The sequence below is a fragment of the Alligator sinensis genome, unplaced genomic scaffold (genome assembly GCF_000455745.1).
Source record: "Alligator sinensis unplaced genomic scaffold, ASM45574v1 scaffold131_1, whole genome shotgun sequence".
Classification (NCBI taxonomy): Eukaryota; Metazoa; Chordata; order Crocodylia; family Alligatoridae; genus Alligator; species Alligator sinensis.
In genome coordinates this window covers 1,717,025-1,740,280 of record NW_005841830.1, presented here as the reverse complement: position 1 = coordinate 1,740,280, position 23,256 = coordinate 1,717,025, and the positions used below count along the sequence as shown (strand labels likewise).

At 42.3% G+C, this 23,256-nt stretch overlaps 1 protein-coding gene across 16 annotated transcripts in view; it reads right to left on the bottom strand.

Moving 5' to 3' along the window:
* Nucleotides 1-23,256, bottom strand: part of NRXN1 (neurexin 1) — a 1,211,846-nt gene that overhangs the window by 418,532 nt on the left and 770,058 nt on the right. Inside the window, exons 1-2 of one of the 16 annotated variants that reach the window (XM_025201864.1) lie at nt 10,453-10,583; nt 10,239-10,326 (exon numbers count right to left, since the gene is read on the bottom strand). The exons of the other annotated variants lie outside the window; for them this stretch is intronic. Of the exons in view, the coding sequence (XP_025057649.1) occupies nt 10,239-10,323 (85 nt within the window). The 5' untranslated portion in view covers nt 10,324-10,326; nt 10,453-10,583. Of the gene's footprint in view, nt 1-10,238; nt 10,327-10,452; nt 10,584-23,256 lie in introns of those variants that run through there. 16 annotated transcript variants of the gene reach the window in all.

The following is a 23,256-nucleotide window of genomic DNA, read 5'->3' as shown; positions in this document are numbered from 1 at the left end:
TGGAGCCAGTTTTCCAGCCAGTGGATCGTGGAGGACCCAAGGGGACAATTGGCCAGTTTCTCCAAGAGGCAATCATGGGATACCAGATCAAAGGCTTTTTTAAAGTCAAGATATATGACATCAATCTCTTCTCCCTTGTCCAGGTGATAGGTCACCTGGTCGTAGAAGGAAATGAGATTGGTCAAGCAAGACCTACCCGCAACAAGCCCGAAGCCTACTAAACTTTGGGCCTCTGTCTCAACACTGAGAAGTAAGTGCTCTATCAGCCTGCCTCAGGCCAGAAATGTGAACTATGCCTCCAAATTACCATCAAGGGAAAGTTCCTGGAGGTAGTTGAGCACTTCCCCTACCCTACCTCAGTAGCCACCTTTGTCAGAGAGTGAACACTGATGAGTGCGAAAGCGCCTCCTTTGGGAAACTGCTTCAGTGTGTCTTTATTCATCATGATCTCTGGAAAGACACCAAGATCTACAATGCAGTCATCATCCCCACTCTCCTCTACTGCTATGAAACATGGGTGACATGCTGTCATCATTTTAAGAGCTTGGAGATACATCATCACCAATGATGCCTCCAGAAAATCCACCACATGAAATGGGAAGATCATAGCACAAATGATAGCTTCCTTACTGAAGCCAATGTTACTAATATTAACCTGGTGATCCTTAACTTTGCTGGACCAGACATGTGCAGATGCCCGACTCTCGACTCCCAAAACAAGTGCTCTACTTCCAACTTAGTAATGGCCAGAGATCTCACAGTGGCCAGAAGAAATGCTTCAAGGAAACATTCAAAGCATACCTCAAGAAAACAGATGCTGATATCAAGACTTGGGAAGAGCTACCTACCAACTGACTCCAGTGCTACTACAACCTCAACCAAGTAGCAGCCCATTTCAAGGTAAAGTGTTTTGCCCTCAAAGAAGAGAGAAAGAATGGAGTAAGGAAAAGGAGATGGATCCCAGCCTGCAGCCTACTCTGCTGTGCAGAAAGACATGCAATTTCTAAGTACAGACCTGTGGCTTAAGCATTGGATTCTTAAGTCACCTTAAGACCCATCAATGAGCTGGGGTACAGATCATCCTCAAATTGAGGGATTAACAATGATGACCACTTCCTGAGTGGAATAGGATCTGGTCCCAAAGTTTACAGAATGGTCTTGCATTTTCTATGCATCTACCTATGTAAAAATAATACAAAGTAATCAAAAACTTGAAGTTGAGTTTACATCTTGAAAGGTGCAAGATGCAAGTGAGATGTAAAAATGTAATCCACAAGGCACTCCAAAAATCAGGTTGTAAACAGATTGTTATTATTTTCTAAACCAAAACTCCTAGTCACTTCGATAGTAGCTTCGTTTTATTAAAATATGCACTACTTGTCTCTACAAGTTTCACTCTAGGCTAAAGGAAAATGGTTAGACCACAATGTCCCTTGTGCCAGCACCTAAAGTCTAATCTCTCAACCTTAAAACACCCAGGAACATAACTGAATATACGAGGTATTTTAAAAAAACATGAAAATATTAATCTTCCCAATCCCTATTTGAAGTAGATTAAAAAATGTTTGCTTTTTACAGATTAAAAAAACTGAAGTAGACAGAATACATGTGTTAAACATGACAAAACAGTATGTCAGCTCGAAAACCTGCATTAGAACACTGGTGGGACACCTCTATAGCTGGTGTGACAGGGAAGAAAGACAAAGAAACCTATTTACATCATTTGGGAAGATGGTCCAGAAGTTCCCAGCTTTCATACTACAGAACCATCCAATATATCCCACCTCACCTAAGCCAAGTAGAGAGAAGTGGACCTGATTCTCACCTTATATCTCTGGATTAATAGCCATGTAAGTCAAAGCAGAATGGACCATGGTTGAACATGCTATATACATGGTAACCTCACAGAGACATGGGCTATCTAGACAACAGCTTCTTTTTAAATCTGGGAATATATGGACATGCCTATCAGGGAACTCCTCTCAGGGGCGTGTATCTCACATGTACAGATTCAGAAAACTGATCGTCATGCAATACTTACATATCATCTGGTTTACACAAGAGGATATAGTGTGGCTTATAGCCATAAATCCAACATTTGTTTTAATAAAGCCTTGTTATATTGTTTTATTAGTTGTGCTGTTTTCTTATAATGGACCTATAATTTAGATGCCAGCAATCCAGATTTGATGGGTAGAACCAATACTCTTACACAGTATTTACCTATATAGGTTGGGCTTCTGTAATAAGATGTCCCTTCACAATACTACTACTTTTAAAATCGGCCATTGAGCCATTAACTGTTGTTAACAGTTCTACAAACTTTATGTCCAACAGTATGATAATCAGCGTATCTTCAAGTTATAATTCATTTTAACATAGGAACTACAAAATAGCGCTTTAAATCAGCAACATTCTAAGGACCAGAAAAGAGATTAGGTATTGATGCAATGCTGACATTCCCAAGGGGAGTGTGGAGCTGAGAATCTCTCCCATAAAGCCAGGGTGCAGAGACACGGGGCATCGCTTTACTCTTTCCAGAATTTAATTCACTTAAGCATATAATTACAATTACAGAACTACAAGGTAAATACCCTACAGTGTTGTATTTACTGCTGAATGGTTGTAAGAGAAAAACACAGAAACAATGACAAATTTATTTAGAATTAAGATAGGCTAGCTGAACATGGCAATACATTCTGTCTCCTTTAAAAGGGCTATCTATAAACATTAGACATACACCAATACATTTTAATTACTGTACCTTCATTGCACATATTTAACTCCCAAACAATTATGCTAAATAAATCCAAAACATTTAGAAAGATGCCTCTGTTTTAATTTTAGAAATGTACTTTTTGTATACAGGTAAGTATTTTCTCAAGAGTTAATGGCTTCTGAGGAAGAGGTAACAAACGTTTTTTTGCAAGGAAATGGAAACTACTCTTTTAGCTATGTTTATGAGAGAATATATCACTGCTAAATGTTAATTCTTTCCAGGAGAGAACAGGAAAAAACAACGTAACTATAGCAAGAATGAAGAGATCTAAGAATACCTTTATTTAAAAACTGAATTAGAGACATGGTAGATTATGCCACACTGGAACAAAAGTCTATATCATTAATCAAATTCCAAAATCCTTGATTAAATATGGGGGTTCTTTCATAGACATGCTTAAGAGAATATGATGCAATAGAATGATGCAATAAATTGAGCCTATGGGCAAATGCTGAATAAATGTGTGCGATAGTAATGCAACATACAGCTAATATATGTTACTCTATAGAACTCTGCCTCAGACATGGGGAAGGATTTATTCCCCTTAAATTCAACTATTGTTCAGCATAATATCCTGTCCATGTACCATTTGGTTTTATTACATACACTTAAAATATATATTGTGAGCGAAAATACCATTTTAAAATACTAAAACTACAAGCCAAGCAGTTATCCTATCCGTGCCACTGTACTAGGTTCAACAGGTTTCACTAGAACAACTGACAGCAGATATAGCTTATCTCAGATCTCATATAGCTATACAAAAAAAATCCCAACAACTTTGCATTAAACACGCAAAGGTCCCGCTTCCAATAAAGTCAGGAACAAAATCACAGTAGACGACAATGGGAGCTAGAGCACTTAAACACATGCAGGAAGGCTGCTCTGACGTATAGTAAAATCAGCACATTGGAGCAGACTTGATTAATCTGGCCCACACCCCCTTTCCCCCGGACCATGTCTATAAACACCCCTAGGTCCCAAGATTAACTCCAGCATCCAATGAGAGTAATTAGCAAAAGAATAAGTTAGAAGCAAGGACTCCTCCCCAAGTCTGTCAATTGTTTTCATGCTCGATGCTGGCCTGTCATTGTTGCCTATTGTACCCGGCTAAGGACAGACATTACACATAAACCAGTTTAAGTGATCAGAAACTGGTTTAAACCTGTAACAGAACAGACATTCAGTTTTCATAACAATTTCAAAATGGCTGAAACCGGTTTGAGATAAACCTGGTTGACTGTAGTATCAGTCTTAACTGTTTTGGCTCAAACCAGTTTATGCAATGTCTGTCCCAGACCCCTTCTTGGTTTAAGTTAAACCAGAGACCCCCAGCATGCTCTCTGAGCTGGGCTCTGTGCTCCAGCCCAGCCAGACTGGCCCAGCCCCTCTGCATCCCAGCCTGAGCAGGGACAGGCAGGAGCAGGGCTCTGACTAGGGAGGGGTTTAATTCCCCTGTCTCTATCCCACTGGCAGGGACCCAAGCCAGGTCTGCCGGGTACTCCAGTTGACAACCCTTGGAATAGTTCAGGGCTGCAGAAATGGGGCACCATTGCCCCCAGGGCAGAGGGAGACAGGGAGGAGGGTTAGTCTCCCCTTCTACCCACACTGGCAGTCAGCTCTGCTCAAAGTAGCCACCATGCTCACTCCCTGCAGCAGAATGGGTCCCCTGCTGTCCCTTCTGCTGGATGCAGGAGGGAGGAGAAATAATCCTGTCACTGCCCCCTCCAAGGAGCCCTGTCTGGCCATGTCCCTGCCCCACCAGTCCAGCGGAACGGGGGCGAGGACACGTCATGGAGTAAGCCCCTACCCGGCAGCAGTGCTGTGCGTAGCAGCACTGGTGTCCAGAGCGGGACAGAGGCCTGCAAGCCCCCCACAGTGCTGTTGCACTCTGCAGCAGCTCTGCCAGCCCTGGAGTGCAGCTCCTGCTGGGAAGAGGCTCCCGCTTGGGGAAACGGGAACGGAGGCTGCTGCCCCCATCTCAATCGTTCTCTCCTCACCACTCCAGTGTCTGGGTGGGGGCAGGTCCAGATGCCCAGGGGGAGGAGGGGAGGGGCAGGGAGCAGGGTACCCCACTCTGCCTGGGCTGGCTGCGGCCGCCGGGTCTGCACTCCGGGCAACATCTGGAGGAATAAGTCTCCTCCTACTGGGAGGGGGATAGCCCTGAGTACAGATGGAGTGGCGGCTGCAGACTGAGTCTGCCTGCCACTTGGTCTGCAGGGCTGGAGTCCCCTGCCACATCCCCTTCTCAGACTCTGGGCCTGCTGAGGCCAGCAGGGGTGTGACAGGCAGAAGCCCACAGCAGCGCTTGGCTCTGCCCCCAGAGCTGGGAGCCATGTCCCCCCTCTCAGCTGTCCCAGAGGATGAAAAGGGAACGTGGCAGGGGACTTGAGCTTCTCCTCTGCTTCCTTCCCTACCTCCCCTCAGCTGGCCCAGAGACAGAAGAGGACTTGGCAATGGACTCCAGCTCTGGCAGGGGTGGAGCCAACCCCCAGTACAGGCTCCTCAATCCTCCCAGCCAGCCTGAGGCTGAAAAGGGGATCTCTCTCCCCTCCTGTGCTGAGAAGTCAGGCTGCTGCCCTGGTACCAGCAGCCACAGCTCGGTCTGCACTTGGGGCAGTGTCCGAAGGAATAAGCCCCTTCCTGCTTATAATAATTTATAAACAGCATTTGGGTTTGATCAAAAGAAGCAAGCAGTCAGAGGGCTATGTACTAAAAAAAAAATTAAGGCTGACCTTAGCAGCTAAACATGCAACCTACTGATTCATCCCAGGCACTGGCAGTATACGCAGCAAGTTATACAAAATCATTGCAATTCAATGGACCATGTCTTAGTAGCTATCCCCACCATTCTGCATAATTAACAAGCGACATAATTATCCCAGTAGATTGTCAATAAACCTGAAGCTGGAGCAAATAGAAGTTCTAATGCCATATCCAGCCAAGTCCAATGTCCTAAAGCAAGTAGCCAAATCAGGCAAAGGTAACTGTAGCTTCACAGTGTAAAAATATCCCTCAGTTCACGTTATCTCTACGCACTGATTCTCAACCAGGGTGTGGTGAGATCCTTTTAAGGGTATCACACAATATTAGTTCTGGTAGATATGCAAACACCTAACCTTGATTCACAAGATTAACTCAGAGGTTTCAAACAGGAAACCATATACTAGTATCGAATATAGCATTCTGACTTGTTATAGTCTGTCTGAATTCTTTGTAGCGGAATAGCTCTATTACTTTTCCAGAGTCAACAAAACAAGTGAAAGCTAAGAGATGGCATTTGCTGAGCGGTGCCGTGAATCTAATGAATCCTTCTGCCTGTAAACTAATATGGCTACAACCTGTGTCCCTGAAACATGGAAGATATCAAATTTATTTTCATTTTTTGAAATGAAGACTTCATAATTTTACAAGAAGGAAGCAAATTCACCACCTTGGAACAACCTGAAAGCTGACACCCTGCCTACTGTTTCAGCTCAATCTACATGTTCACAGAGCTCAAAGTGCCTCAACACAAGAGAATTTTCTGTCCAGGACAGCATCTATCACATCATCCTCCTGTGAAATATGAAATATCATAACCAGAAGGAAACATAATTCAACATCCTGCTTGACAACAGACAAAATTGAGGTAAATAGACTGTGCTAACATTTCCGTGAGCCTAATTTGCACAAAATGAACTATTCCAGGTGTTGTCAACTGGAGGTACGCGTACCCCATGGGTACCTGAGGAGGCCCTAGTGGGTGCACGCGGGTGGGTGGGGATGAAGTGCTGCCACGCACTATCCCGCACTGCTCCGCAGGCACCACCTGTCTGGCCGGATGCAGGGAGCAGGAAAAGCTCTCCTGCAGCAGCTGCCACCGCTCCGCATCCAACTGCACACCACTTCTCCCTTCCCTTCCCCCCCCCGCCTCCCCCACTTCGTGTCCAGCTGCCAGGGGTACCCTGCTCCACGTCCAGCTGCTGGGGGTACACTGATACAAAAAGGTTGAAAACCCCTGAACTATTTCAACCAGGAGACCTAATAATACCTTCAGCTGTCCTGTGAAATACGAACTTTCATTTCCACCTAGGGGAAATTTTAAAATCTTTGCATTCTCCTATGCCTGAGAAAGGGTAAGTGTTCCCAAAAGCTTGCAAGTAAAGAATTTTTTTTGCAAATATCTAGTTGGTCTAATAAAAGATATCACCTCTGCCTTGAGCTTTGAATCTAATGATGCACTCCTTGAATCTAAAAAGGCTGAGAACCACTGACATACATCACACAAATAGTAAAGCCGGATATACTGATTCCAAGATACAAGCATACATAACTGCTAAATTTATAGGCAGTAGCAAAGTGCAAATGTAGCTAGGAAAAACTCAACAGAGGCAGAATTGTGATGTAGATTCACCAACTTAGAAATCAGCCCAATGCATTAAGATTGCCCTTCTCAAATAAAAGATATCAAACAACATGTAGAATTGGGACTATGGAATAAGAAGCAAATTATGACCATGGTGTAATGCCTTTATGACTCTCCAAAAACTCATATGCTGATGGAAAATTTACAAAGATTTACCATGAGCAGAAAGACAGATATGTTTTACTTGCAAAAACAAGGAAGAGCTGAATTTTGTACATTTATTGTACACACACACACAAAATCAGCATGCTGTGTCCTTTTTAACAACCAGAAATATGCCCTATTTCTGAAATAATAAGCATGAATGTGTACACAGTCATGTAAACAGCTGGAAGGCATGATCTGAGAAAAGGCACAAATTAGCATGGGAGAAAAAGTATTTCTCTTTTTAACACAGGCATGCTTAATGGGCCAATCCAGAATCAGGGAGACTGAGGGATGCAGCCACAGCCCCTGTAGCTGTGTGATGCATGTGCACTGAGCTCTCTGATCTCACTGGCATGTCAGTGCAGCTCCTGCTAGAGCTCATAATGTGATATGAACTTGGAGCTCACCAGCTGATTGGTACAGGCTCTGGATGGAGTCCCTACTTTCGCTTAGCTCCAAAGCCCATGAAGCAAGTGCTGCCTCTTCTTCCTCCCCATAGTTGCTCACCCCGTCTTCTCCCCCAACAGCTAGGGAAAAGAAGGGATAAGCAACAATCATAGTGCTCACCTCTGGGCTACAGAGGCTGCAGCCAGAGCCCATGCTGACCAGCTGGTGAATTTAGAGACCTCATAGAAAAAATGTAGCTCAGGCAAGAGCTGCACTGACAAGCCAATTTGCTAAGACCAATAGCAAAGTAACTGTACCTCACTGCACAGGCACCACACAGCTGCCGGCAAGGTGCAACCATGCTGCTGCACCCCGGCCCCTCAAGAGATCTTTAATTCTGTTACAAACTACCTGTGTCACCTTAGAGACACCTTAGGCCAGGGGAGAGCAAAATACAGCCCATGGCCTACCAGGTAATTTCATTTGGTCCACGGTCACCCACCAACTAACTGTACCCCGCCCAACCCACATACCTCACTCCCACCCTCGTACACAGAAGCCCAACCAGCACACAGGTTCCAGGCAGGGCTGCTGCTGCCACTGCTGCAGCTGCCAAGGGACCTGCTCAGCTTCCCCAGCATCGGGCGGCACCTCCTCGTCTCCCTGCTGCAGTGCTCACTGTGGACAACAGGTAGGGAAGCAGCAGGGGGAGGGGGAGCCAGAGCTGGGCAGAAATGCAGAGCATGGGGCAGGAGCATAGAGTCCACACCCAGGGGGGCAACAGGAGCGCAGAGCTCAGATGGGCAAGATGCGAGTGTGAGGGAGGGTGGGGAAGGTGTAGGGACCCTCCCACATACTCTCCCCCATGGCCCGTAGCAGCAGCAGGTGCTTGGGGCCTGTGCAGGCGCTGCCACCTGGCAGAACGTGGCTCTGGCCAGCACTGCATGTAATGGCAAGGAACACAGCCAGGCTAGCCCACCTCTATCGCACGGGGCTCCCCATGGCGCACATGTAGTGGGGCACTTGTGCACTACCTGGGGAAGCCCTGCACAATAGAGCCAGCTGCCTTCCTCAAGCCCTGCTGCCACGTGCAGATCCCAGGACTCTGCCAGTGTCGTGCAGATCCCCCCTGCATGTGCAGATCCCAGGGGCAGGTCTACCCTCCACTTCCAGTGAAGTCCCAGGACCTGCACAGCAGAGGGCAGGGAAAGGAGCCAGCTCCATCATGTGGGGCTTCCCCCGGTGGTGCACAAGTGCCAGGAGCTGCATGTGTGCCACAGGGATGGAGGTGGGTCAGCCTGGCTGCACTTCTTGCCATCATGTGCAGTGCTTGCCAGAGCCATGTGCCACCAGATAGCAGCGCCTGTGTAGGCCACGAGCAGGCTGCTGCTACTGGTGGTGGGGGGTTGCACCATGGAAGGGGGGAGAGGGGAGTCCCCACTCTCTCTCACACCCCACAAGTGGGACACATACCCACACCCTGCCTCCACAAACTTCCCCACATGTATACCCCCCTCAACATACCCTATACCCCCCACAAATCCCCTAAACACACACTCCCCCATGCCCCACCATATACACCCACTCACCCCCAACCACACCCCACACACAATACACAAAAGTAAGACATTATTTTTGAGTTATTGTGCAATCATCGCTATATACACTTTGCAAACAAATCATGACAAAAATATATTTGGTAATAAAATTAAAATATGTTCTAGTAAGTGTTCAACTTTTAGTATACGATTTGTGTTTTTTTCTGGTTCCAAGATGGAAACCCTCCCCTCCCACAAGGAGTACTACTTAGGTAAGGGAAGGGGCTTCTGTCAAGGGCTAGGGGGCAGGACTTCTGGTCCCAAGCTGGCGACGAGGAGGTGGGGCACCTATCAAGGTGCAGGGCTACCCGTGCAGCCCTCAACAGCTCTCCGAAATAATTGCCCACCCCTGCCTAAGCCATCTCAAGGTAGTCACGGGGAACAAACCTACCCTAGTTTACAGAGAGTCCCCCAACATCAAACAGCATCTCTCCAAAAGCAGGTTACCCAACTCCTATTACTACTGAGTAACCAGGTCTTGCAATAGACCCAAATGCCAGCTGTGCCCCCTCATCAACAAAGACAACATCATCCCTAAACCACATGAAATATAATATGTGGGGTTTATTCACCTCCTCCTCCGCTGTCTACATTGGACAGAATGAATTAATGAATACTAGTCAAACATCAAGACTGGAAACGTACAAAAAAAAGCCAGTGACCAAACACTTCAACCTCCCTGGACATTTCATTGCTAGCCTCAGAAGTACAAAATTTTTTAAATGACTTGAACTCAATTTGCAGAACAAGACATCATGCACAGATTGGACTGCATTAGGTATGGTCTAGGCAGAGACTACAGATTCTTAACTCATAACCTGAATTTGCTTTTATGCCCATATGAGTTTTTTGCTTTGTTGTGCTCTCCAGCCCACTCTGCCTTTCAGCACTGCCCTCTCTCCTCCTCTTTCCTTCTTACCTGCTTCCTTGTCTTTCACATATAAATCATTCTGTCTGTTTGATAGCCTGCATTCTGTATGTCCTTTCATGCAAGTTGTTGCCATGACCTGTTGTTCGGGAAAACAAATAAAGCTCCAGTTCATTTAATCTGTAAGGTGCACCTCTACTCTGCTTTCTGCCAGAACTCAGGTTGGTAGCTACTCCCATGTCTAAGGAAATACATGTGTGAGTACCTGCTAATCGATATGAACCAGGGTTGAGCAATCTAATCCTAAACCTGTCTTGCCAGTATTCCTCTGCTGTGCCAAGCTTCTGTGGGAGGAACAGCTGGGAAGTTGGTTTTCTCTCTAGGATTTTTAGAGCAGATCTGTTCCCCCTTGTGTCATGGGACAAACTAGAGCAGCTTGCTGTAATTTATCCCAGCTGACTACAACCAGAAGCCTGCATGCTCAGGCCATGCCCCAACTATGCCTCCTACACTGTGGAGAAGTAGGAGAATGGCCCAGTGGAAATTCTCAGCTAGTCAATCTGACTGCTTCTGGCTCCCTTGAGCCATTCAAAAAGGAGTGCGAGAGCTTGACTCTCAGTGCCTCTATAAAATGAAGCAAGATCGTTCTGAAGATGAATGAAGAAAAATATATATTAATGCTACAGTAATACAGACATGCAAGTATCTATGAAGATCAGAAACTTAAAGTGTTCAGCTTTGCTTTGTTTCTATATACTTGGAAATATTATTTTCTGGCAGTGCTGAACTGATCATCCCTGATATTTATACAGAATCTTACTTAGCTACAATGACTGTTTCTACCCTCCCCACTTTTTTCTTAATTATAGTGTAGTACTGAATTGGTAGTACAGGAGACAACAGCTGCATCACACACTAGCTATTATTTGCATATTTAACTCCACTTCTACATCCAATACAATCCTTTACTAGTGTTTTCTGTCAATGCAAATCTGCAAAGTTGTAAAATGGTAAAAGGAAAAGGTGATTATCAAGCAGAGAACAAATTAAGTAAACAATGTAAACACAAAATATTTATGAAATCCTAGGACGTATTTACCTGTCCAAACAACACTAAGTATCACCTTTTTAATGAGCCATGTAGTAGGCACTTGTTTCTCTAACAACAATCAGATGATGACAGTGAGTGAAAGACACTCCTGAAAAAAGCCAGATTAAGGTATCATGTCTCTTAAATCCTAGTTGAAGGTTTTACACAGGGCAAAGCTCTTTAGCAGAGGCCAATAGATCTCACCCTATGAGAATACTTACTGGGACTAATTCTCTTCACATTCACACCAGTTTTCGTCCAGTGTAACTCTACAAACTTCGGTAGAGTTACTGAATGACAAGGCAATCAACTCCACTTTTTTTAAATAACTGCCTATGTATAAAGCGAGAAAAACATTTTTCTTGCTCTTTTTCTGCTGATATCCACCTCTGAAATTAAGCAATCTGTTTGACATCTTGAATACAGATAGTTAAGAACCAGAAAAGAAAAAAAAAAAAACACTGAATCATGAGAAATGGTAAGTTACATAGCAAAAAATCAGTCCTTGTTTTCTCCCCACAATCACCTGCAAGTCCTCACTTGCCCAAGATACTTTTTGTCATTCCATTTCTTCAGTCATATAACTAATTACAGAGTCTAGAGTCTTTGGAAGTAAATAATGCAGCTACAAACTGAAATATAGTGCAAGGGCTGGACCGACAACAATTCTCCTGATCTGTAAATTTAACTATACATTATTTTTACAATGGCCTGTGCACTAACAAAGTTAAAACCTTACTTTACAATGTTTTCAAGTGTTTTCCCTTTTGTAAAATAGATTTTTCTATAATACTTTCTTCATGAACTGCTTCCATAAAATACTATTAAAGTTCAGTTACTAGTAGTCTTTATTAGGTTCTATTATGTCAAACTTCAGAAACTAATGCTGTCAATATGTGCTGAGTAAGGGAAGAAAACTTCATAGTTTAATGATGATAAATGCTGAAGGGGTTTGTTTGAGGAGTTAAAAATCAACGTTGTAAAAATGACCTGGCTTCAGTCCTAAATGGCTTTTTATTATAAGCATCTCAATGTGTTCTGGAGACCAAAGTGCAACTGCAGCAACTGTCTGAGTGCTGTTTTGGTATTGCCATAGTGAAATCTGTTAATCCAGTTTAGAAACTACAGCTAAATTTTCAATCTGTTGCATGTTGACATAGCCACAGTAGAGACCGTGTGATATCCTTAGTACATAATTTGAACATTTGGATTCCCCCCCTCCTACCCTCCCCCACCCCGGGTAAATCTGGAAAATATGTTAAAAAGTTAACTCTTACATATTTCAGCTTTGCAAGAGCACAGACCTAATGTTAATCAGGCATGCATTTTCTTCATATAATTTTATGCATATGAGAAATGCCAGGTTTAATTTTCTGAATAAGATTGTGAAGGCTTGGGACCTCAAGAGTCCTCTGACATTTCAATCCTAATCTTTCTCTTATTGAAAAACGTCCATTCTCCTCAACAGAAGCAGGATTGACTCTTTACATTACTGTCATCCCAGTGATGTTAACTGGGTGGCACAGGTGTAAATGATGCATTTGGCTCATAAAATTTAATTGGTCATAAATTCCAGGCAGCAACTGCAAAGGAAAAGCATGGGATGAGTTTGCCAAACACCATATTTTTTTACAAATAGTTTCCAATTAAAAAAAAAAAAAAAATTAAGAATCCCCTCTCCATGTTCCTTCCAGATTTTTAAAAATTATTTGTAATGTGTATTTAGTCAAATGACATGTGCAATGTGAACAGAAGTCAATGATTTTTTTTTATTAAATCAGAATTTTTTATTTAATCATATTTTTTGTTAGCATGCTTTAAAAAAAACCTAAAACTATCTTTATATAGGTTAAGATAGTTTAAAGCTCAAAGATATCATCATGGAATAGGGATTCTATCTTCTAATTATATATTATTTGAGACAATATATTCATGTAACCTTTTTTGAAAAGCTTTATAAATAGGTCACAACAGGCCATGGACTATATTAGGGGCCCAATCTTATGGGGTTCCCAGAAGCTCTTCTATAGATTAGTAAAGATTAAAGAAAATCACTTTACCCAATGGGATTCAGCGCTCAGTCTAGAAGATCCCAGTAAGCATTTCTGTGATGCTTAGTTTCAGTTCTCAAACTATGGATTTGTGTCTCCAGAGATAATAACATCCTTGTTAACAGCGGTACATGGAGATGAGAGAGAACAGACCTGATTACCCACCCACCAGCCCTATTGTCGCTCTGCAAGTTTGTGTACACGCAGTCAAGCCCTTCCCTTTCTTTAAAAGTGCAAAGTTTCAAGAAGGTAAATGAATAAAAGATATCAAACAACAAGAATGCACCTTTTGTAGAAAACAATGAATAACTGAGGCTTCCTGACCAGTGATTTCATGATCAAAATGGATTTGATTTAAATCAAATCCATGCTGGCCATGTGCACCAAAAGCAAGCTTCACTTTGTATCTGTTTGCTTCCCCCTCCCCCTTAAAATATTTTATTTAGTTGCACAATCTACAATTAATAAAGATATTACGATATTTAATGTAAGGAAGGGAGACCTGCTTAAGTTAAAAGAATTCTCTGAACTGAAAAAAAAAAATAATTGTAAAGGAATCATTTGAACACAGGGCATATTAACTCTTATGGGTGTTCCATAGCATGTAAATAGAAAATATTTACTTGTGTATATTTTTAATCCATTTTAGAGGGAGTCATGGGGAATCTCATCCCTACTATGTGGTTGTACAGGGAAGCCAGAAACAACAACAAAAATTGTTCTCTATAAATGTTAGACTTATATTCTCCTTGGGTTTTAGCACTTTGGCCTAAAACAAAGCCCTAAAATATTCAGTATCAGCCCCTGTGAATTCTAATCACATTTTTTTCTACTGTGCTACAATTCACCACACTTATGGTATTGCTTAACTCACCAATTCTTCTGAGCTAGAAATGTAAATGTTGAGGATTCTTCAAGCTCGGCTGGACATTATCCTTTTCACCCTCTCTGCTGACCCAAGCAAGGTTGGTCACAGCCTAATCTTTAACATATCTTCTTGCTCCCCCAATACAATTTACTCCCAAATGAAGGAACCCAAGAAGTCCAAAGAAATTCTCTGCTGCCTTGGGACAGGGCAAAGATTACAAAAAGTCATCCTTTTTTGGAAGCACGTGGTCTTTAGGCCAACTTTTAAGCAGATATGGTCTTGCATTCCTCTTTGCAGCAAAAACATGAAGAAAAGACTAATGTTTTTATAATTTTTAAACGGAGGTATAAGTAGGTTTCCTACTAAAGCCCTAACCTGTAATTCTCATATGATAAAGCTCCTACTGCTGAGCCCTGACATTTCTGTTCATCCATGGACAAACTGTTCTTTGGGAAACAAACCTATGTATTTAAGGGAAGAAAATGTCTGAGACAAAACACTGTACTGGTTATACTGTGTAAATCAGTATGAAAAAAACAAATTTCCACTTGATCACTCTCTCTCTCCTATTTATATTTTAATTACATTAAAAAAAAAAGAAAAGGAGCACAATCACCCTCTTCCACAAAAAGCACCAACAGGAGTGGATAACTTGCAATGTGTTTTTTTCCCCCATTACAGTGTTTTTTGGAGAAGACAGCCTGTCTGACAGAGGTTTGGAGCAAGTATAGCTCACCTTTCCTAAAACAGAGATCTGCAGATAACTCTGAGACAGCCATACACATGTTCAACCCCAGTGAACAAGCTGCATTAGGGATCCCACTTCTTGGAAGCACAGCATACTGGCACTGGCTCCAGAAATATATCACATCCAGTGCAACAAATGCCCTGATGGAAAATATGTAGGAGAAACCAAATAACTGCGTACCAGAATGAACACACACTGAAAATATCCAATTACCTTTGGGTGCACACTTCTCACAAGACAATCACTCCCCCTCCGATCTCTCAGTTCTAATCCTCAAAGGAAACTTACAAAACCCCTTTCATAGATGAGTCTACGAACTTCACTTCATAACTCTACTGGACACAAAAAACCATGGACTTAATGCAAACATTAGATTTATGACACTTTACAACCTGCCTGATATCTGACACACCAGGTAACCTGCCTCAAGCTGACCACTTGCATTCCTTCACACATTTCCCCCACATCCCCTTCACATATCCCTACTTTCCCTCCTACCTCTACCTATTGTCTTCCAAACTTCCACTCATTTACATTTTCACAGGCTTCTTGTTATACTTTAGCTTCTTTTCTACCCGGGAGAACACAAAACAGCAGCAGAGTCTCCCAATGCCAGAAGTGAGGTGTTTGTATTCAAAAGTAAGGTGGTTAAAAATCAATGATTTTTTTTTTAAAACATACAAAAAAAAAATCAGATTTGTTATTCAAATCATTTTTTTTATTTAATCATCATTTTTTATTTTTTAAGATTTTTTTTAAACGTATATAAAAGATAGTTTTAATTTAGGAGATCTTCAAGCTCAAAGATGATATCATGGAATAGAGACTATAACTTCTAATTATATACTATTTAAAACAATATATTCATGTAAACTTTTTTAGAACTTTTATAAATAGGTCACAACAGGTCATGAACTATATTAGGGGCCCAATCTTATGGGGTTCCCAGAGGCTTCTCTATAGATGAGTAAAGATTAAAGAAAACCACTCTACCCAGTGGGACTCAGAACTCAGTCTAGAAGATCCCATTAAGCATCTCTGTGACGCTTAGCTTCAGTTCTCAAACTATGGATTTGTGTCTCCAGAGATCATAGACAGACAAGGTTCTTTGGGTAAATGTGATATCTTTTATTAGACCAACTAAATAGCTGGAACAATTGTTCTTTGCAAGCTTTTGGGCAAAAACAGCCTTCTTCAGGCATAGGGAGAGTTTGTTGTCTCCAGAGATAACATCCTTAACAGCAGTGCAGCATATGGAAATGAGAACAGACCTGATTACCCACACATCAGCCTTGTCTCTCTGCAAGTTTGTGTACACAGACAAGCCCTTACCACTCTCTCAAAGTGCAAAGTTTCAAAAAGTTTAAGTAATAATGAATATCAAGCAACAAAAATATACTTTTTGTAAAAACAGTGATTAAATAGAGGCTTCCTAACCAGTAATTCAAATCGTTATTTAACTGATTTGATTTAAATCAAATATACCCTGGCCAAAAGTTTACAAAGAACTTTTTTTGCAACTATTTAGTTGGACTAATAAAAGATATCACATCTACCAAAAGAACCTCGCCTGCCACTGGCTCTGTAATCTCAACTGTGAAACTGTATCCCTTTCAGACCACTGATTCCACTCACCTGCTGGAATCATTAAATGTCTTACTAGCCAAATCTCATCCGAAGTATTTTTTTTTAAACGTTGTCACCTATTTCCTTTAGGATAACAGCCAGCCACACTCCTATTGTGGGATATTCCAGTGAATTTAAGTAGTAAGTGCTTATCAGAGCACAGAATTAGTCACTATAAGCTTTGTATCATGAATCTATGCTCATTAATTGTAGCAGCATGCCACACATGGTGTAGTCTCCTTAGTATGAAGCCACCCCACCACTGCATGCCCAGAGAACCTAGGTGTTCCATCATTCTGCTGAGCAACCTTTGGCAGCTCCACTCCTCTCCTACCTGCCCAATTTCCAGTGGCCTGCCTTCTTTTTCTCAGTATTTCTAAACTCAAATAAACAGTTCTACTTTGAGCAATTTTGCCAGTAGTTAAGGAAATCATTGAAATTTGACCAAATGTTTATAATCATGGAGAGAGTATTTTAAAATGTTTTATGCGTGTTTTTTTATTTGGAAAAAATATACTCAACTGTAACCCGACACTCATAAGCAATCTGATTCAACATGTGTGTGTGCATGAATGTATATGCCCATCTGTGTGTGTGTGTGTGTGCGTGTGTGTGCGCGCGCGCACACACGAGTCAGAAAAACCTAATTTAGCAAGAAAAAAACCTTTCAGCCTTTCAAATAATTACTATGGAAGAGAATTATGTGCATGTCTAAAGTTCTGAAATACAAATGGCTCTCATTCTCACACTCTGTACTCTGAACTTTATAGTATAGTGTAGTTATTTATAATTTCATCAAATCAGACTATTCCACTAATTGTAATCACAGCTACATTTTCAAGTCAACCTATTATCACAGCAAGACCTATCAGCTCCACCTACACTATATTTGCAAACTACAATAGAAGTAGTTAGTTCATAAACATTTGATATAAATACTGCTACAGACTAGAGGACATCAGGCTTGATAACAGATATGAGGATGACTAAAATCTCTAGGGAGAGAGATGAAAGAGGCCAGCAGTGTTACTCTGATTATTTAATGAGGTTAAGAACTACTGAAAGTTAAGAACTTCACAATGCACAAAGAGAAGTAGAAAAATGAGCAGATAAACCTTGAGCTAAATGATATGTTACAAATTTAATAAAATGATTGAGCATGTCATCCTATATAGTTAACCGCTGTAATGACCATGTGTGCAAAAAGCTAGAAAAAACTGAATTACCACACTATGGAATTGGCTATTCTTACTCATACCGTGCATAACAGGCTTTGTACAGTTTTGCCTTTCTACAGCTTTCCATTGATCCAAAATAAAGAGAATGATAATTTTCCTGAAAGCTTAGGTCAACTGCTCACTATCAGTTAAAATCCATTTTGGAAAACCAGAAGCAGTAGGAAGTTTACTGTGTTTTATGCTAAATGAATTTCTTCTGATAGCTCATTTGAATGAGTATTTGATTAAAGAACAATAATACATGTTTCAAAACTAAAAACATGATTACTGCAGGCTGAGGCAAAAGTGCTATTGCTGATAAGTGACAACAGTGTGTTGTTATTTATTTGATTCTTGTAAGGCACCAAAGTCAATCAATAGCTGTGCATGTACTAAGGCAGGAGGGCTTGTATTAAGATGTTTATCAGAAATCCATCAGCAGTGTTCCACTTTTGATTACAGTACTCCAGACTGTCCACAATAACACCAAAGACTGCGTAACTCTTTGACAAGCCATACTGACAGAAATAATAGTATGGAAACCCTACTTCATAATATGCATATTTAACAGCACAACCAATTAACCACTTTGCTGACTGAGATTGCTTTGTAATTCATTTTAGTCCAACTTATGCTAATACTTTGGCAACAGACATGAAAAATGACTGATACAGCATGTTGGAAATTATGAAAGGGGATATAAGAATTGTATCATTTAAAGTAATATTTACAAAACAGTTGTACATTATAGTCTTAAAGAATGACAATTCCTAAATTCTGCAAGAATTCAATTTAAGACAGAACAGCCAGGAAGTTTGGAAATGAGTTAGTGAAAAGAGTGTATCATACATATACACAAATCAGTTTAGAGCCACAAACACAAAGCTCCCCTAACTAAATATCACAATAATAATTCAAAACTGCACAATAAAAATATCTCCACTTCCACATCACATACCACATTGCTTTACAAAAACAGCTAGGTAAGGTTTACAAAGTCAGCATTATATCTAAAGTAAAATCCTCTCCTGCAATGTAAGATACACATTCTGACTCAAAATGCCACTTACAATGAAACATGTATTGTATTATCACTATAGGTAGAAGAATTAATCCCAATAGATAAAAAAAATGAAAAACAGACAAACAAAACTTAGTTCAACTAACCTAATAAAAAAATCCATCTACAGCTTCCTTATTCATACACATACAGCACATACAGCAATAAAAAAAAAATGCTACGTGTACATCAAAAGCACATCTCCAAAACTGTTGTGGCTTTATTTTTCACAGCAGTATTATAATGATTTTACTGCAGTATTATAATCTCTATCCTACCGTCCTTACTTAGTCAAAATTTCTACTGAGTTCAATGGGCATCTTGAATGAATAAGGGTTGCAAGATCCAGCCCACAGTGACACTTTATTTAGCAAAGGCTGTCTGGGGTTTCTATTATATATGCTTTTCTAAATGGATACCACTTAAAATTTGGGATGAGTTTGGTGCACATTATATTCAAGGACTGAAATAACAATGAGAAGAGACAATCACAGTACGAACAGACACAGAGCAAACCTCCCTGTACAAACCTCTAGCAACATTTCACAGTTCACATGTGTAAGACAATAGCTAATTCTAGAGGGAATTATCAAAGACACATGCAGCAGTTAGGCACCTAAGTGACACACAACTCTGGGGCAGGGGGAAGTCACCTTAAGTGTTAGGCTCATTAAAAAAAAAAAATCCAGAACACAAAACAAAATATAACAGCACCCAACTATATAATATAGAAAAACATCCACTGTGGTTCCACACTTAAACTTTGATACATAATAAATAACCTAGCAAGATTTCTTAAGGTAAAAGCTCTGTTCAACAACCTAGTGAGCCAATAAGTTATTTTAATTATTTAAAAAAGTTCTTACATGTGATACTCTTAAATCATAACCTCAGTTTTAAAATACAAATACAAGTACAATAGATTATGTTAGTAAATTTACACACAGATCTACGTGTGTATTAATTTGTGTACTTCCACTGAAATCCTTGGATCAAAGTTAGTTTACAGTACTTGACCATTGGTATATGCTATGTTCTGTCCCAGTGGGAAAACTGGTTCAGATGAGAGACGCATAAGGGAGATCATTAAAGATGGCAAATGTAAGCTCTGTTGAGGGTGCATGTCCAGTCTTTTGCTTAAGCAGTGTCCAGTCATGATGCATAATAGTTCCATCACTGTTTCCGGATCTTTGTGTGCAAGCCTGACCAATGATGCTATTTCCCCATTTAAGGTAGGCCTGACAGCCACAACCATTCCTCTTTTACGTAGATCTTGTCCCAACAGTCACAACAGATGCTTCTGTTATCTATGGGTACTGCAATGTACTCTACTTGATCCAACCTTAAAAAATGCCTGGTAAGTTCAGTTATTACAGAATGAAGCAGCCCATTTCTTAAGTGGGACAAGAATATGTAAACATATAGCACAAATGCTCCAGGCTCTGCAAAAATCACTTATTCCCTTGCCAGCCCCGAGTAGTCTGGAACTACATTTCTGAGAGATCACCAATCCCCTTCTGTGTTGCTGCAGTTATCATGATCCAGAGGATCATTGTTTTTGTTGCTGCTGATCCTGGAGTTTAGCTTTCCATATGTAGCAGCAGGGCGGGCTCGCAAAAGATCTCCTCCAACAGACTTCTACAGCCCCACCTTAGTAAGAATAGGAAAGCCAGGTAAAATTTACAATTTTGGTCAAACATCTGAAAGCCCTTTTGTTTTTATTTTGAATTGAAATACTATCTTTAACAGAATGAGAGCTAATTACTTGGTTGGGATTCTACTTATCTGCCAACTATGCACAACTCTGATGAATAAAATAGCATGTCAGTGTTTAGGTTTTTTTTAATTACCATGCAAAATTCCAGCAAAAATATTTAAGAGAATTTGAGGCAGCAGGCTGAAGAAAAAAGGTTTTTCAAAGAAGTAACAAAAGCCCTACCATTTGGGAATTGTGGTCTTCCTACCCCATAGATGAGTTGCAGCTGGGTTTGGTGTGAGACAGGCTAAAGAAATAGGATGGAAATAAAGTCTTCATGGGAAGGAGCTATCTGTTTGCAATTCTAAGGCAGGCAGGTGCTGCCGTGGCAAGGGCTCTGGTTGCAGTAAAGTTTGTTGGAGATTTAGACAGTGGCCTCACCAGTCCTTCTGACACCACTGATATCAAAATATTGAAGAAAAAATTCTCACAGAAGACTGATGAGATGATCTAATAGGATGTTTTACCTTTAATTTTTATGGTTTTATGAAAATGCTGCCAAATTAGCAGTTCCAAAAGGCTGTAATGAAATCGCTCTAACTATCCTAACATTTAAATATATTAGGGCAGAATAAAAAAGCTGCTAAAATGTAATGGCTCTAATTGTGAACTCCAGTTGCTGGAAGGATTTAGGTTTGAGTATCAAATACACTTCCTCAGCACCCCATTCCAAGATGGGTTGGAAACACTTAAGAGGAAATGTGTTTGGCTTCAGGCAAGGGATAAATACCTACTGCCACCCCTTCTCTCTCAAGCAGTCCCCTCTGGCTGCTGTTCAGAAATACACTGATGGTGATAGGCTCCACAGGGCATTGTCCATCCCTGTTTAGCCAGAGGAAGAAACGCTCCAATGAAACTTATAGAAGAAAATGGGAGATAGTCCCTTAAGAATCAATAACGAAGGAAATTAGATGTTTAAAAATACCATGAAGTAAGTAAGAAAACATCTGACTTAAATGCACAGAAGCAAGCCTAGGGTTACAAGGCAAACTGTGAGTTGCATTCTGATGGCAGATGCACCAGATGTGTACTACCCCACATGCCCTACCATCAACCACTTGTACTTGTGAAGCAGCTTCTGGATTTCCCCATAAACCCCTAAAGAGTGGCAGCCCCTGACTCATTCCTTCCCCAGAGAGATTCCCTCTTTCCTTGCACACCTTCAACAGAATCCAGCATATCAAGCAAATCTAAATACACCCTGATGAATTGTACTCACATGCCATGCCTCCCCCCCCCCCCCCCCCCCCCCAGCCTTCTCAAAATATATTTTCATGAAGCCCTTAAATGGGATCACAAAGCCAGCAGCAATCCTACAGATGAACACATATCCTAGTCTTTAGTTTTCCCCTGCAAGCACATATGGTACAGAACAGGCCGCGTTCTTGCTATTGTTGCCAGAGCTTAAGTGTGTTCAGGAGGAGAGCAGTGGCCTGAATTTTCCAGGTGGTTTGGATTCAGACCAGACTTTTAAGGGCAACAGTTTAATTCACAAAGAGGCCTGCGAAAGTGCCCTTTTCTACACGCTGCTGTGGTCTTTCCAGCGTTTTACTGCTGAACAGAGGCGACACAAAACAACTGACAGAAACTACGATGCCCGCTAACTGTGAAGCGTGGCTACGACTTCACCGCATCCTCCCTGCCCTGGACTGCCTGAACCTGGGTCAGCCTGCACAGACACAGAGAGGCAAAGGTGGGCTTCTTGCCAGCTCAGGAAACGCTTGCAAATGCCTCCCAGCCCGGTGGGGTGAGAAAACAGAGCAGGAGGAAGCATGAAAGCCGAAGGCTGCGGTTTTTCAGCAGACAAAGGGTGGCTTGAGTGGCAAGCCTTCCCCTCGCCCCTTCATGCTAGTGGAAGGGCATCTAGGTGCCTGGACCTGGGGATGCTGAGGGCAGGGATGCAAATGGAGAAGGCAGAAGTGCTGGGAAGCCGTGCTGCCAGCCTGGCCTCTCTTCCCCAGCCCAGCCCACTGCATAGCCCTGGCACTGCCTGGCCTGCACCCTGCCCCCCTTTTCAGCGCTCCCCTCATCACTTCTCCACTGGCTCCTTTGTTTCATTCCCCGCCCTTTGTCTGGCTTGGCCGGCTGCACCCCGGGAATCCCTCCCCCCCAAGTGGTGTGGTTAGGAGCAGCCTGTGCAGTGATACAAGCACCACCAGCCCACTTGGATGCAGGTGCTGCAGAGCCAGAGGCAAGCCCGGGGCACAAGGGCACCTGAGACCCCGGCATCCCCTCCTGGCTCAGCACAGCCCTCCATCCAGGGGCTTCCCTCAGCGGCAGGTGGGGAGGGGGGCGCTCAGCTTCCAAGCCTGCAGCCCTCAGCCACCCGGGCGAAGGTGCTGCACATGCCCCCTCGGGGCTGGCTCCTACGGGACACATACACACAGTCCCCCTCACAAGAATTAATGAGCACCCCCCCACCTCCATACACACACATGTACACACACACATTTACACGCAGAGCCCGAGACCCACCGTGTCCGCCCCGCAAGGAAGCCGGCGACCTGTAGATCGCGATGGGCACGGCGTGCTGCTTGCTGCCACCGTGGAAGTGGTGGATGTGGTGCGCGCCCAGGCTGGAGGCGCCCCACGCCACCCCGAGGAGGCCGCTGAGCGTAAGCGGGACGATCCAGAGCAGGGCCAGGCGGCCCCC